Source organism: Mytilus galloprovincialis, chromosome 9 (genome assembly GCF_965363235.1).
Source record: "Mytilus galloprovincialis chromosome 9, xbMytGall1.hap1.1, whole genome shotgun sequence".
In the NCBI taxonomy this organism is placed as follows: Eukaryota; Metazoa; Mollusca; class Bivalvia; order Mytilida; family Mytilidae; genus Mytilus; species Mytilus galloprovincialis.
The window spans coordinates 37,876,728-37,893,523 of record NC_134846.1 but is presented as its reverse complement, the minus strand read 5'-3'; the positions used below and the strand labels follow the sequence as shown (position 1 = coordinate 37,893,523).

Below are 16,796 nucleotides of genomic sequence, written 5' to 3'. Positions count from 1 at the left end.
TGACTGACGGAAACTTCATAACATGAGGCACCCTTAAAAAAAGTTTGAAGCATCCAAGTCTTCTACCTTCTAAAACATAAAGCTTTAAAGAAGTTAGCTAACGCCGCCATATCAATATTCCTATGTCGAGCTTTCTGCAACAAATGTTGCAGACTCGACAAAAAATCAACAAAAATAAATCAATTTGTTTTTACCCCAGATGACTTTTTAAATGTATATGCAATTGGAAAAGCTCCAAATTATCTCCCTTTGGTGCACAAATGCCATTTTTTGCATTAAAATAGAAATGACAAACTTAAACCAAAAATTCAGTAATTTTCATGTTTATAAAGGAGCATAACTCAAGAACAGTAAAAGTGACACCATCCAATTTCAAACTTGATCTGTACTATGTGGTAATTTGCATTGCCTATATGTTTCATAAAGTTTGGCTAAGGCAAACTAAAGTAAGAGAAGGGAAACCAAAAATTCACCAATTTTTATGTTTCTAAAGGGGCAGAACTCAAGAACTGTATAAGTGACACCACCATTTTTCGAATTTGATCTGTATCAAGTCATATTCACCATTATTTATAACTTTCATAACATTTGGTTAAGGCAAACTACAGTTAGAAAACAGAAACCACAAATTCAGCAATTTTTATGTTTAGAAAAGGCCATAACTCATGAACGGTATAAGTGACGCCATCCAATTTCAAATTTGATCTGTATTATGTGGTAATAAGCATAGTTTATAAGTTTCATAACATTTAGTTGAGGCAAACTAAAGTTAGAGAACCCAAACCAACTCTGGGACGTATGTACAGCCAGACAGACATATACACCTTATAATCATACCATACACCAAATATAGATAGCCCACTGCCATCAGATCATAGAAGTTAATATAATGCTTCCATAATCAGATGAACCGATTTAGACAACATGAATATAATACTTCCATGGTCAAATGAACCGATTTAGACAACATGAATATAATACTTCCATGGTCAGATGAACCGATTTTATTATTTAGATAACATGAATATAATACTTCCATGGTCAGATGAACCGATTTAGACAACATGAATATAATGCTTTCGTTCCATACACAAAAGAGAGTTTATTTAAAAAAGAAGATGTTGTTTGATTGCCAATAAGACAACTCTTTACTAAAGACCAAATGAGACAGTAATTAATAACTAGTCACGTACCACCTTCAACAATACTTTTGCTTATAGAATCTGATGAATGGACTTTACCTCAAAAACAACAAAACCTTGATCACTGATCCATGAAATAGGGTCAAGGTCAGGTGAACTCTGACAAGTAAACATGACGATGAAGCATTCAGGTCTTCTTCCTTTTGAAATAGTTTTATACAAACAGTTTACACGACTGTCACCGTTGGAAAGTCATCATGGGCGAAACAAAAATAAGTTTTCAACAATAATTTTATATTATGATCATATAGTTGTTAAAAAAGAAATCAAAAACACAGTTATTATCATTTTAAAATGTAATTTTATTTACATTAATTATTCATAATTTAACATGAGTACAATTCTTAACAAAATATCTTAAAACATAACACAGAGGATATGATGTATGTTGATTGGACTAATAGGTCATGTGATGTGTATTGATTGGACTGATAGGTCATGTGATGAAAATCATGATAAAATTATAAATTCATAAATTCACCCGATATGACAATATTTCAAATTACCACATACCTTTCCAAAATATAAGATAAGTATTAAATATAGTGGAAGAATCATATTTCCAAACAAAATTTAATGTCCGGTAACTGGTATTTTTCATTTTTGTTTTTTATCATATAAATTAATTATTTGATTTTTTTTACCAGGCATGAGCCAAAAGTAAACATCATTATGTTGATGGTTTCAGTGATAAAAAGGGATGGGAAATTTCTTATTTTCTCTCATATTTGTTCAAATACAATGATAAACAGCACTCTTTTCCTTGTAAATATGTATAAATAGTATGTTGATAACTGATGATATGTACTAGTAATACCCCCAAAGTTGGTCTTATTATTGAAAATATGCTAAATATGACAATAGTTAATGACTCCAATGTGACTACATAACATTTATTATACACCATTATAAATAATCAGCAGATTTATATTTGTGGGTCTGGATGCAGGGGTTTAAAGAATAGAGAATAATTGCCGAAAATTTTGGATCGAGAAAAATGAGCAAAATAATTAGAGAAAAGAGTAACGGGATGCAAAAGTGTAAAGAATAATTGTGGAAAATAACAACAATCCTTCAATTACTTAACAAATTAATAGTAAAATCATTTTCATGAGAATTTTACAGAATAAGCATCGCTTTTAAAGAAAAAGAAAAAAGTTTTTAAAATTTAAAGAATAAAGAAATTAAGAACCCACATCAAGACAATCATAGTTATGTAATGTTAGTACATGTATATGTAAATTTTTTTCCACAAACTAATTATATCTTTATAGGAAATAATGTTTTATAATGGATTATAATGAATATGCTAAGTCTTTGGATTGAGAAGTTAAAGAAAACTGATGACTTATGTTTCATCTCCTAGATTTTGACATTTGCACTCACAAATATTTTAATATCCTACTCAACCAAAAACAGCGTAGTTTTATGGTTCTTTTTTACTAGTGCTTTAAGTACAAATTTATGGCAGGTCACACTAGTCAACTTTTTTCTAGATTCTCAGTTTCTGCACAGGGATATTTATGTCCTAACAAAAAATTAAAAAAAATAGGAGTAAAGCATTCACTATATTCTCACTTTCTATAGTGATATTTATGTGTCCTGACATAGAAATAAATAGATATGAGTCAAGCATTCTCTAGATTCTCTGTTTCTATACAGTGATATTTATGTGACCTGATATAGAAATAAATATATAGGAGTCAAGGTTTTTCTAGATTCTCACTTTCTATCCAGTGATATTTATGTGTCCTGACATAGAAATAAATAAATATAAGTTAAGCATTCACTAGAATCTCACTTTCTATACAGTACTATACATAGAAATAAATAGATACGAGTCAAGCATTCTCTAGATTCTCTGTTTCTATACAGTGATATTTATGTGTTATGACAAAGAAATAAATATATAGGAGTCAAGGTTTTTCTAGATTCTCACTTTATATACAATGATATTTATTTGTCCTGACATAAAAATGAATAAATAGCAGTTAAAGAAGTAAATAAATAGGGTTAAACATTCTCTAGATTCTCACTTTCTATACAGTGATATTTGTGTTTGACAACATAGAGATAAATAAATAGGTCAACTATATAATATTCACCCTGTTAAAAGTTCATTTTGAATCTCATACCTCATCATAAAATATCAAGAATTATTTTTATAATCCAAAGAATCTTCATTTACAATGTAGTACAATGTACACTGCAAAGTTCACACTATCTGAAACATACATCAATCTCTCTCTTTTAGTCACAGACTTGACACAAATATAAAACTGATTGTTCTAAAACTTAATAAAAGACAGTAAAATCCTTTTCTTCATAAACGAAAAACAGAAACTACAAACTAATATACTGTGGAGAAATTATCATTCGTGGGATACAATTTTTTGTGGATTTCGTGGGTGAAGGTGAACCACTATTTCAAAAGTTTTACCAAATACAGGTACACATTTTATATATGCTTGTTTCTAACTTTGACAAAACCACAAAATCAAATATCCAGTAAAATACAATTATTCCCTAGTCCAGTAAAATACAATTATTCCCTAGTCCAGTAAAATACAATTACTCCCTAGTCCAGTAAAATACAATTACTCCCTAGTCCAGTAAAATACAATTATTCCCTAGTCCAGTAAAATACAATTACTCCCTAGTCCAGTAAAATACAATTACTCCCTAGTCCAGTAAAATACAATTATTCCCTAGTCCAGTAAAATACAATTATTCCCTAGTCCAGTAAAATACAATTACTCCCTAGTCCAGTAAAATACAATTATTCCCTAGTCCAGTAAAATACAATTACTCCCTAGTCCAGTAAAATACAATTACTCCCTAGTCCAGTAAAATACAATTACTCCCTAGTCCAGTAAAATACAATTATTCCCTAGTCCAGTAAAATACAATTACTCCCTAGTCCAGTAAAATACAATTACTCCCTAGTCCAGTAAAATACAATTATTCCCTAGTCCAGTAAAATACAATTACTCCCTAGTCCAGTAAAATACAATTATTCCCTAGTCCAGTAAAATACAATTATTCCCTAGTCCAGTAAAATACAATTACTCCCTAGTCCAGTAAAATACAATTATTCCCTAGTCCAGTAAAATACAATTACTCCCTAGTCCAGTAAAATACAATTACTCCCTAGTCCAGTAAAATACAATTATTCCCTAGTCCAGTAAAATACAATTATTCCCTAGTCCAGTAAAATAAATAAATCCACAGTATCTAAAGCACTAAATTTGTATTATCCACTTTATGTACTTTCTAAATATATAATATTGAACACAGTTCTCAATCTAATTAAAATTAAATCTCTCCCACTTGCTCCTTGTTGTTTATATGTCGCCAGTGGGACATGACCCTCAAGTGGCTATTGTTAGATCTCCCATGCGTGACATATAAACAAAGAGGAGCAAGTGCAGAGATTTAATTTTAATTAGATTACACAGTTCTTTAAATCTAATTGCAACAGCAATTAATTTTATGCATCAATATAATGCTTATAATTATCTGTATTCTTATATATAAGAATTCTTTTCTATTGGTAAACTACTAGTCTGAAACATTGTATATATGTATCCAGGGTAAGCTAGCACTTTCTGATTAAAAAAAAAAATGTTCTGCTAACTAATTTCCATTCATTTCAAAAAATGTCCACATATCTATTTATCAGAGACCTAGAATGTGTCAAAGAACGGGTATATTTACCATGTCTACAACAGTAACAACACGGTAGATCTTTGAATTATCAAATCAAAATAGTTTATATTGTTCTGGTGGTTGCGTAAATATAAGTCTATGGTTGAAATATTAAACACTCAATTCTCTGAGAATTGAAAGAAAAATACTGAAAATTTCAGAAAAATAAATTCAAAAACATTTATATTTTTACTGACACTAAAACTGATTTTGGTGATCTGAATGAATTACATCTGGTGTCAATATTTATAATTTTGTGAATTCACACGAATATTGCTATTTATGTATTTTGAATGGCACAATTTATTGTAAGAAAACTTTGACTAAATAAACTTTGTTATTTTATATTTCCAAACATTTTAATGCAAAAAATCTTTAAAGCCAGATATCGTTTCTTTCGAACCATAAATCAGGAAATTTTGCTATTTTTTAAGAATGTTTTTTAAAAACACCCCAGGCCGGTAGCCAGGAATTTCCAAAGGGGGGAGACTGATACAATCGTGCTCAACTTTCACTAACAGTTACAATTCAACAGCATGTAGACTTTAACAGTGCTTATTTGTTTTCTAGGGGTTCGTATGAACCCCTCCAACCCCCTGGCTACTGGTATGCACCCATTACAAACATTTCACTGTCCATTTTCCTACATGAACCAAAACTAACCTGACTGTCCAATGATAAATTATTCAAATTTGCATGGATATGTTTAGCTTACTCTCCGATATGATGATACTGCCAATGTTTTTAGCTAGATTTTGATTGGTGTAAATTTGCTGTGACTGCCATAGAATGACTACTGCAAACACCTGCCACATTTAATTGAAAAGATTTCATTAAACTATTACCTACTCTAAATTCCTCCTAAATTTCAATGGAGCAAATTACTAAAAAAAAAAATATTGCCTACTTTATATTCCTATCAACTCAATGAAGCAGATTTCATAAACCTATTTCTTACTTCAAAACCCTCCTGAATTAAATGGAGCAGATTTCCTTAAACTATTGCCTACCTCAAATTCCACCTAAATCAATGGACAAAACTACATAAAACTATTGCCTACTTTAAATTCCTCCTAAATTCAAAGGAGCATAATTCTTAAAACTCTTAATTACTACAAATTGTTACCTAATTCAATGGGGCACATTTTTCAAAACTATTGCCTAAACCAATGAAATTCAAAATTCCAAGTTGAGAAGCATATATTGCTACAGTGTTATTATTCAAGATAAAATTACCATAAAATTATAAAAACAAAAATAAACATGACATTACCTAACCTAACATTAATCAATCAGAAAACAAAATCAGGAAAACTGACCAATTAGATTGCATTGAAACCTTAACATGGCACTTTATCGAGCTCCCATTACTGTTATTTCTTGTACTTAAATGCCTTATCATATAGAAAGTTTTCAAACTGTTCAATATGAACAATGAGAACTGTATTGAAAAACTTAGTTTGATTTTCATGAACACAAATTACCACTAAATAAAAACTTATACACTTACGTTGTTCCATTTCAAAATAAACACCCATACACTAATACTTGTTACATTTCAAAATAAAAACCCATACACTAATACTTGTTACATTTCAAAATAAAAACCCATACACTAATTCTTGTTCTATTTCAAATAAAAACCCATACACTAATACTTGTTACATTTCAAAATAAAAACCCATACACTAATACTTGTTACATTTCAAAATAAAAACCCATACACTAATACTTGTTACATTTTCAAAATAAAAACCCATATACTAATGCTTTTTTTTCTTAATTTTGAATAAGAACTGTTATCTGTAAATAAAAATTCTTTCAAACTTTTTCACTTCTGACCAATCAATGACTTGTATACACATTTAAACACATTTATACACATACTGATCACTCATATACACAATCACACACACAACAACAATTTTTGGACCACACCAAAACAAATGTGTATCATCAGCACCTTTCTCTATTGTATTGTATAGAGATAAAACGACTAGGTATAAATTAACAATCATAAAGGAACATATTATTACTGAGATAGATTAACAAAGTGTGTGCATTATAAATGTGTTAACAGCTTCATATGTATTGTTGCATGTATTAACAGTACATATGTGTATATATATATATATATATATATGTTAACAGCAACATATGTATCTTTATATGTGATTATTGTTTACCACAACATATGTGTATTTACATGTTAACAACTACATATGTTAATTTACATGTTAACAACTACATATATTAATTTAAATGTGATTACAGTTACATTTGTGTCTTTAAATTTGTTATCAACTACATATGTATCTTAACATCTGATGACAACTACATATGTATCTTTATGTGGTTTACAATTTCAAATTAACAAATCAAGTGTCTTTTTTCATATGTGCTAAAATAACTGTCATCATTTACTAATTTCGGTGCTAAAAATTACATATGCACTGTAAAACAGCTTAATTCACACTTTTTTAAAGCTAAAATATTAGTAAGTAAAATGATGAAATGATTCCTATTTGTTTTGTCAATGAATGATTTAAAAGTTTCTTAATGAACTAATATAATAAATTTTTAACATCAGTAAATGTAACTCTTACTAATGTCTCTTACTCCACTCCACTACTTCCTAAAAAATTATCTCAGAAAAATTCAGATCAATTAAAAATCTCAATGGTAACCATTTTCTTCATTTTGAATTCTTAATTTCAGAATCAATGCATTCTGGGTAATGTTTTCAAAGGTACTGTAATTGGCTAACAATGTACCAAATAATTGAAATTTAACCAATGAAATGACATTGTTTTTATTTTAAGGTACAAACTATCAAATTAGACATAGTTCTTCACTTCAGATTCTGAAACGGCAAATTCATAAACTGATTTTAAAAATGCCTTGTAACTGCACACAATATTTTAAATCACACCCAAAAAAATCAGTAATATTTCCTTCAAACTGTTAGTAGAAAAACTTATTCTCAATCAAATAAAAATTTCAAAATAGTTTCCTCTTGGGACAATAATTCATTCAGACAATCTTTATGTTGTTATGGAAGCTCTGTTGTTCCAAAGGATTGATCACAGTTATCTAGATGTTTGATTCTGATGATCACAGTTATCTAGATGTTTGATTCTAAGTACCTTTTAAAGTTGTATTTGGCCTTCGTTATCTTCTTAGTCTAAAAAAAAAGAGAGCAATTCAAAAACTTCATAAATATTCCTAACAATGTACAAACAAACCTGCTATAAAGGAGGGTAGGAAGGCCCTTTACAGTCTGGCATTCAAATGGTCATTTTCGGCTACCATTAGGGTCATATTAGTAAATTTTTACTATGATACATCAAAATATTCTTATAGTGAATTGTCAGAGGTTTGAAATAGTTATCATTACCATTATTTTTGGAAAATTTGACTTGATTTGCAAGTAATGCAGATCATTTTACAGGATCAAACCAATTTTTACGGGTCTGGTAAACTTGGGATTTACTGAAATTGCAATATAGAGTGTGTAAATTTTATGCAATAAGCAAGTATAGTATTTTAATGGGAATCATAGCAGTAAAAAAAGCTTTGAATATAAAGACAATGTCATAAACAACAGAGGCTTAGGAGTTTCTGGTTGGTAATATAATACCAGAAACAACAAGAGCTATTTCAATAATGCAAACCAGATGCTCCGCAGGGTGCAGCTTTATACGACCACAGAGATCGAACCCTGAACAGTGAGGGCAAGTATGGACACAACAATTAAGCTTGATACACCTTTGAATTTGGATTGTGATTAAATAGTTGACACAATATAGGTTTCTGACACAGAATGAATGTGGTCTAAGAACTTAAACTTGAAAACTTAAAGATTTTAAATTGGAAACTTACCTATTATGGTCCAATATCCAAAATCTCAATACATGGTTAGATTCAGCATATCATAGAACCCCAAGAATTCAATTTTTGATGAAATCAAATAATGTTCAATTTAGACCCTTTAGAACTCAATGTGAAACAATTTGATAACCAGGCCCAAATATTAAAAATCTAAATACATGGTTAGATTCAGCATATTGAAGAACCCCATATATTCAATTTTTGTTGAAATCCAACAAAGTTTATTTTTTTACCCTTTGGACTTTAATGTAGACCAATTTGAAAACGGGACAATAATGTGCAATTAGATATTTCTTGCTATTGCGCAATACTGTGCAGTTGAAGATTTCTTGCTATTGCACAATACTGTGCAATTGTAGATTTCTTGCTATTGTGCAATACTGTGCAATTGAAAATTGCTTGCTATTGCACAATACTGTGCAATTGAAGATTTCTTGAAATTGAGGAATACTGTGCAATTGAAAATTTCTTGCTATTGCACAATACTTAATATAATAATTTTGGACCCCAATTTGGACCAACTAGGCCATAATCAAAAATCTAAGTACATGTACATGTTTAGATTCAGCATATCAAAGAACCCCAAGAATTCAATTTTTGTTAAAATCAAGCTAAGTTTAATTTTGGACCCTTTGGACCTGAATGTAGACCAATTTGAAAACAGGACCAAAAATTAAGAATCTGAATACATGGTTAGATTTGGCATATCAAAGAACCCCAATAATTCAATTTTTGATGAAATCAAACAAAGTTTAATTTTTGACCCTTTTAGCCCCTAATTCGTTGGACAGGACCAAAAATTAAGAATCTGAATAAATGGTTAGATTTGGCATATCAAAGAACCCCAATTTTACCCTTTTAGCCCCTAATTTGTTGGGACCAAAACTCCCAAAATCAATCCAAACCTTCCTTTTGTGGTCATAAGTCTTGTGTTAAAATTTCATAGATTTCTATTAACTTATACTAAAAGTTATTGTGCAAAAACCAAGAAAAATGCTTATTTTGGGACCTGTTTTTGGCCCCTAATTCCTAAACTGTTGGGACTAAAACTCCCAAAATCAATCCCAACCTTTCTTTTGTGGTCATAGACCTTATGTTAAAATTTCATAGATTTCTGTTTACTTATACTAAAGTTATTGTGCAAAAACCAAGAAAAATGCTTATTTGGGCCCTTTTTGGCCCCTAATTCCTAAACTGTTGGGACCAAATCACCCAAAATCAATCCCAACCTTCCTTTTATGATCATTAACCTTGTGTTTAAATTTCATAGATTTCTATTTACTTTTACTAAAGTTATAGTGCGAAAACCAAATGTCTTCAGACGATGACACCAACGTGATACCAATATACGACCAAAATATTTTAATTTTTGCGGTCGTATAAAAACTACTTTTATAATTCAATGCTTCTAAAGCATTAAAATAGGTATATATTTTATACAATATAATTTAAAAGTTTTAAAAACTTTCCTACTTGTATGCAAATTTTAGAGTGCAACAGGTTAAAAAAGTTAAGAAATGTAATTAAAGGTGTGTTTATATTTTCAAAAGGTTTTTTGTCAAAGGGTAAACAATGAAAGTCAAGTGCATTCAAATGAAATAAGTCTGTTTTCTCAAAGGTGTGCAGGAGGAGAATTGTGTAGTTCAAAGGTTAAACTGTTGTTTTTCTTTGTATCTAACATTGCTGGAAGAATTCTGTGGTGTCATTACCTTATGATGAATCATAATCTCTGAAAAATTATCAAATGTTACAGCTATTATGCAATTCCTAATTGTTTTGTTAAACCTCTTTTCATTGGCTACAAGCATGTTGCTTATCAGGAAACCAGAAAATTAAAGATGTGATTTGTAATTTCTTCTCCTTTTCATGATTGTTTCTTCTTAAAATTAAAACATTCTACAGGAAAGGACAAGGTTCACTTTTAGCAAAATATGGCCGAAAAATTTAAACTATATATTAAATATAGTCTTATTATTATCCTGATGACTGTGCCCTAGGCACCGAAACTTGTCGATCAATAAAGTTTCTGCAGCAGTCGGTAAAGTGTTGTTGTTACATTTTATGTGTTTTATCATAACGACCCTGCATACCCGAGGTATCCACTTTAGGGACACTATCGTACTACAGATTCACCAGGCCTTGGTTCACTTTAGTTTGTAAATATAATCTTGTATAATAACATATTTTACCTGTTAGGATTATTGGCATTTAAGCTCCCCGTACTCTGTGATGTACTTAAACTTAAAGATGAAAATCCACTATGACATGACTGTAGACTGCTCATAGATCCTCTGTGGAAATAAAATGTTCAAACTATTATTTCTCTTTAAGGAGGTAGACCTAGGTTAAGGGAAATAACTCTTAAATTCATCAGTACGTTTGTTTCAACCATTTTCATAAATTTTTCCTAAGCTTCTATGTTACATAGACTATTTCCAATCTGTCTCAGGTAAATGCTTAAAATATATTGATGGAACTTGACTTTTAAAAACACATGACTGATTTAAAGAGTTATCTCCCTGTACCAAGGTCTGACGCCTTAAAAAAAATAAAAAAAATTTGATGTATTATGGATTCATTTGTTTGATGTGTTTGAGCTTTTGATTGTGCCATTTGATTAGGGACTTTCTGTTTTGAATTTTCTACGGAGTTCAGTATTTTTGTGATTTTACTTTTCATTATTAATTGTTGTATACCAATTTTTATTGATTTCATGGGGATAAACTAGGTGAAACATGAATTCAAAGTTTTGATGATTTTTGCATTATAAAAAATATGGCAAATCAATAAAATAAACTATGCATGAAAACACAATTTTTACTCAATCCAAAAAAAAGTTGGTATTCACAAAATTACATTGGGAGCAGTGTTCTCCCAAGGACCTTTTAGCATCAGGGTAATGTGATGCTATATTTTTGAATGTGATGCTATCTGAATTGGTTTTCTTATAGATTATGTTATGGATGTGATGCTATAATTTTTAGAAGCAAGATGGTATTTCCAATTTCCCTGTTTACCATGATGCTAAATGAAATTTCTGGGGAGAACACTGGGGAGGTAATTGTAGAATAAGATACTGTAAACAAAATGTTTTGACATTATTTTTTTATCATTTCTTTAGATTTCTTAATTTCTCTAATATTAATTCACCCTTACAGTCACCAATGATATAATTTTGTCATTGCAGTATTTTCTTATTCTTTTTATTTCAAGCTGTTTTCATTTTTTTTAGATACATATACCAAAACAAGCTTCCAATTGTGTACAAAAATTAAATCTATCTCTTCAACAACTTATATACACGAAAATTTCTGAAATCAAACAACAAACTAAAACTAGATGTCATGGTACAAAACAAACATGAAACTGAGAAAAAACAATAAATTAACAATAAATCCAGTTAATCAAGAATAAACTTGCTTACTTACTGAGATAATTCTGTATCACTTTAGAAAGAACAAACCACTTTTATCAGCAATATTATAATAATTAAAATTTGAAGTATTCACTATTTGTTCCTAACAGAATAAAGGGTATAGAATATTTGTTCCAACAGGAACATATATTATGACATTGTTTATAACAAAGTTTCCAGCAGAACTTTTGTCAGAAGGAACAAATATACGTTGACACCATGGTTTAGGGGGCAGGGCCTCAAAATAATTGTTAGACTAAAATGTACTGATAGAAATGAAACTTTATAGAAAATATTATTGATCTTTCATAAGTAGTTCCTATCAAACTGATTTAAGGATGTACTTAGGTGAAGTTTTGGAATTTTGTCAAATGTTCGGACTCCTTAGGTTTTTTACATACAATACATTGTAAAATATTTTGCCCCATACCATCCATTTACTTTTTCATATAAAACTTAATATCTCATGAAAGGTCATCTACCAAAATTTTAGAAGATTCTAGATTTTCCTTATTTTGTTTTGAGACCCAAATAATACCAATGCAAATACAAGGTAAAAGTCCAAGTCAGCCTTTTTCCGCCATATTTTAAATCTCAAATATCTTGAAAAGGAGGTTTATGACCTATCAATATTTTTAGCTATTTTTTTTCCTTAATGAATGCTCTACCGGCTTTTAGTATCAATTTTAAATTCTTGATTTATTCATTTCCACCCAACCTCAATTAAGTACATCCTTAAGCAGAAAACTTTGCAATTGTTAGCTTCCAACTATAACTATGCTCATGGTGGAAAAGCAACACTTATGTTCGTGCTGCCTGCAACTTTTGTTGTAGGTGAGACAAAAATTGATCTGCAAGTCTTTATCATACACTAATGTACCAAAAATTCAGCCTCAGATAGGCTTAAAATCAAATCAGTATTTGCAAGCATGATGAAACAAAAACAAGGCAAGAGATCGATCTTAAAAGGACAGAAAGATGGAATGACAGATTAATAAACCATTGTAACACTATTTGTAAGTGCACAAAAATCTCATTACAGCTATTATCCTAATGCTAGCAAGTTAAAAGTTTGGATGACTTGCTTGCTTTGTTTATATAAATGTTTGCTCAGGCATTGTAATTAAGATTAAAATCTGAAAACAATATAAAAAGGTGGAGTTAATCTTGTATTGTTTGTAGATGTCAATCTTAATTACAATACTTAACAAACATAAATACAAACAAAGCAAGCATACCAAATAACCCTTTAAAACTTGCTAACATTATGCATAACAGCTGTAAGACTTGCAGCCTTAATTCAGTCATGTAAATGGGTCAAACAAAAATACAACATATAACTTTGTACAACCTACCTAAAAGCTTCTGACTTGAGTACATCTGTATGGTACATGACTTTAGACTTGTGTGATGCTAATGGAAAATCAAAAGCAGCTTTACTGGAGTCAAAGTACTTCCACTGTAGTATATAACTACCAGCTTGATTTGTCACAATGGAACCCTGTAAAAAGAAAGTTTATTGTTTAAACAGTGAAATATAAATGGCGGTCTTATTTTCTTATTTTTTACAAAAAAAGGCTCATGCAATAAAGTCAAATTTGGTGAAATCATATTGACTTAAAAACTTGTTTTTTCACAAAAAAGAAAATTATCAAATTATGAAAATAAAAAATGCATCAAAAAAAGGGAAATATAAGAAATCAAGAAAAAGTTTGAGTTTAAAATTTCAACAGACGGAATTCTTTATCTATTATTTCATGTTTAATCGAGAGTTCTATTACCTTAAAATAAATATTAATATATTAAATTTGCTAGTATTAACAAGAGTGCACACACTGAAATGTCTCGCCTTCTTTACTAATCATTGATATTATGTTGATACTCCTAAATATAAAGCTTTATTACGACTGTCACATAAACTTAACATTAACCAAGAAAACTAAACATTGATCAATGAACCATGAAAATGAGGTCAAGGTCAGATGAAGTATATTCCAGGCAGACATGTACAGCTAAATGCTTCCATACAACAAATATAGTTGACCTATTGGTTACAGTTTAAGAAAATAGACCAAAACACAAGAACTTAACACTGAGCAATAAACAGTGAAAACCAGGGCAAGGTCAAATAAAACCTGTACGACTGACATATAGATCATAAAATATTTCCATACACCAAATATAGTTGACCTATGTCATATAGTATTAGATAAAAAGACCAAAACTCAAAAACTTAACTTTGACCACTGAACCATGAAAATGAGATCAAGGTCAGATGACATCTGCCCGCTAGACATGTACACCTTACAGTCCTTCCATACACCAAATATACTAGACCTATTGCTTATAGTATCTGAGATATGGACTTGACCAACAAAACTTAACCTTGTTCACTGATCTATGAAATGAGGTCGAGGTCAAGTGAACACTGTCTGACCGGCATGAGGACCTTGCAAGGTACGCACATACAAAACATAGTTATCCTATTACTTATAGTAAGAGACAATTTAACATTACAAACCAGATGCTCCGCATGGCGTAGCTTTATACGACCGCAGAGGTTGTACCCTGAACGGTTGGGGCAAGTATGGACACAACATTCAAGCTGGATTCAGCTCTAAATTTGGATTGTGATTAAATAGTTGACACAGCATAGGTTTCTGACACAGAATGAATGTGTTCTAATGAACTTAAAATTTTTGTTTTCTCTTAGAGCAATTCACTATGCTGTTGAATATTAATCCTCTCAAAAAAATGTTTGAAGAAATTTTCTGTTTTATTTATGAAATTTCAAATGAGAAAAATTGAACCCAATTTTTTTAATCACATCCCCCTTTCCCTTATTCCAAAACTAATCTCAATTAAAATTTCTAATGGAGTTTGCAACAATAACTACTCATTTAAATACATCATTAAATATTAAGATGTAAAAAAACTGCTTGTTATCACTGAATGGTAAAGATTATTTTAATTTATCAGTTGGTAGTAAAAAGTGAAAATACATTGTATATTGTATATAACAAAGATTTAAGTTGATTCTGGACAAAGAAAGATAACTCCAATTAAAAAAAAATCTTGCTATTGCACAATATTTTGCAATTAGATATTTCTTGCTTACTATTCTGGACAAAGAAAGATAACTCTAATTAAAAAAAAATTTGCTATTTCACAATATTGTGCAATTAGATATTTCTTGCCATTGCGCAATACTGTGCAATTGAAAAGACTTGCTATTGCACAATACTTAATATAATAATTTTAGATCCTGATTTGGACCAACTTGAAAACTGGGCCCATAATAAAAATCTAAGTACATTTTTGGATTCAGCATATCAAAGAACCCCAAGATTTCAATTTTTGTTAAAATCAGACTAAGTTTAATTTTGGACCCTTTGGACTTTAGTGTAGACCAATTTGAAAACAGGACCAAAAATGAAGAATCTACATACACAGTTAGATTTGGTATATCAAAGAACCCCATTTATTCAATTTTTGATGAAATCAAACAAAGTTTAATTTTGGACCCCGATTTGGACCAACTTGAAAACTGGGCCAATAATCAAGAATCTAAGTACATTTTTAGATTCAGCATATCAAAGAACCTAACTGATTCATTTTTTGTCAAAATCAAACTAAGTTTAATTTTGGACCCTTTGGACCTTAATGTAGACCAATTTGAAAACGGGACCAAAAGTTAAGAATCTACATACACAGTCATGACAGTTAGATTCGGCATATCAAAGAACCCCAATTATTCAATTTTGATGAAATCAAACAAAGTTTAATTTTGGACCCTTTGGGCCCCTTATTCAGTTGGGACCAAAACTCCCAAAATCAATACCAACCTTCCTTTTATGGTCATAAACCTTGTGTTTAAATTTCATAGATTTCTATTTACTTATACTAACGTTATGGTGCGAAAACCAAGAAAAATGCTTATTTGGGTCCCTTTTTGGCCCCTAATTCCTAAACTCCCAAAATCAATACCAACCTTCCTTTTGTAGTCATTAACATTGTGTTTAAATTTCATTGATTTCTATTTACTTAAACTAAAGTTATTGTGCGAAAACCAAGAATAATGCTTATTTGGGCCCTTTTTTGGCCCCTAATTCCTAAACTATTGAAACCAAAACTCCCAAAATCAATCCCAACCGTTCTTTTGTGGTCATAAACCTTGTGTCAAAATTTCATAGATTTCTATTAACTTAAACTAAAGTTATAGTGCGAAAACCAAGAAAATGCTTATTTGGGCCCTTTTTGGCCCCTAATTCCTAAAATGTTGGGACCAAAACTCCCAAAATCAATACCAACCTTCCTTTTGTGGTCATAAACCTTATGTTAAAATTTCATAGATTTCCATTCACTTTTACTAAAGTTAGAGTGCGAAAACTAAAAGTATTCGGACGACGCCAACGTGATAGCAATATACGACGAAATTTTTTTCAAATTTTGCGGTCGTATAAAAATCTGAACTTTTTTTCAAGTGGTCACTGAACCATGAAAATGAGGTCAAGGACAATGGACATGTGACTGATGGAAATTTCATAACATGAGGCATCTATTTACAAAATATGAAGCAT

At 30.2% G+C, this 16,796-nt stretch overlaps 1 protein-coding gene across 2 annotated transcripts in view; it reads right to left on the bottom strand.

The window, feature by feature from the left end:
• Nucleotides 1-1,480: 1,480 nt before the first annotated feature.
• LOC143044954 (SEC14-like protein 1) overlaps nucleotides 1,481-16,796 on the bottom strand; it is a 65,263-nt gene continuing 49,947 nt past the window's right edge. Inside the window, exons 13-16 of one of the 2 annotated variants that reach the window (XM_076217223.1) lie at nucleotides 13,572-13,717; nucleotides 10,991-11,092; nucleotides 10,511-10,530; nucleotides 1,481-8,094 (exon numbers count right to left, since the gene is read on the bottom strand). In XM_076217223.1, the coding sequence (XP_076073338.1) occupies nucleotides 10,512-10,530; nucleotides 10,991-11,092; nucleotides 13,572-13,717 (267 nt within the window). In that variant the 3' untranslated portion in view covers nucleotides 1,481-8,094; nucleotide 10,511. The remainder of the gene's footprint in view (nucleotides 8,095-10,510; nucleotides 10,531-10,990; nucleotides 11,093-13,571; nucleotides 13,718-16,796) is intronic. The other variant, XM_076217224.1, reaches the window with a different exon arrangement.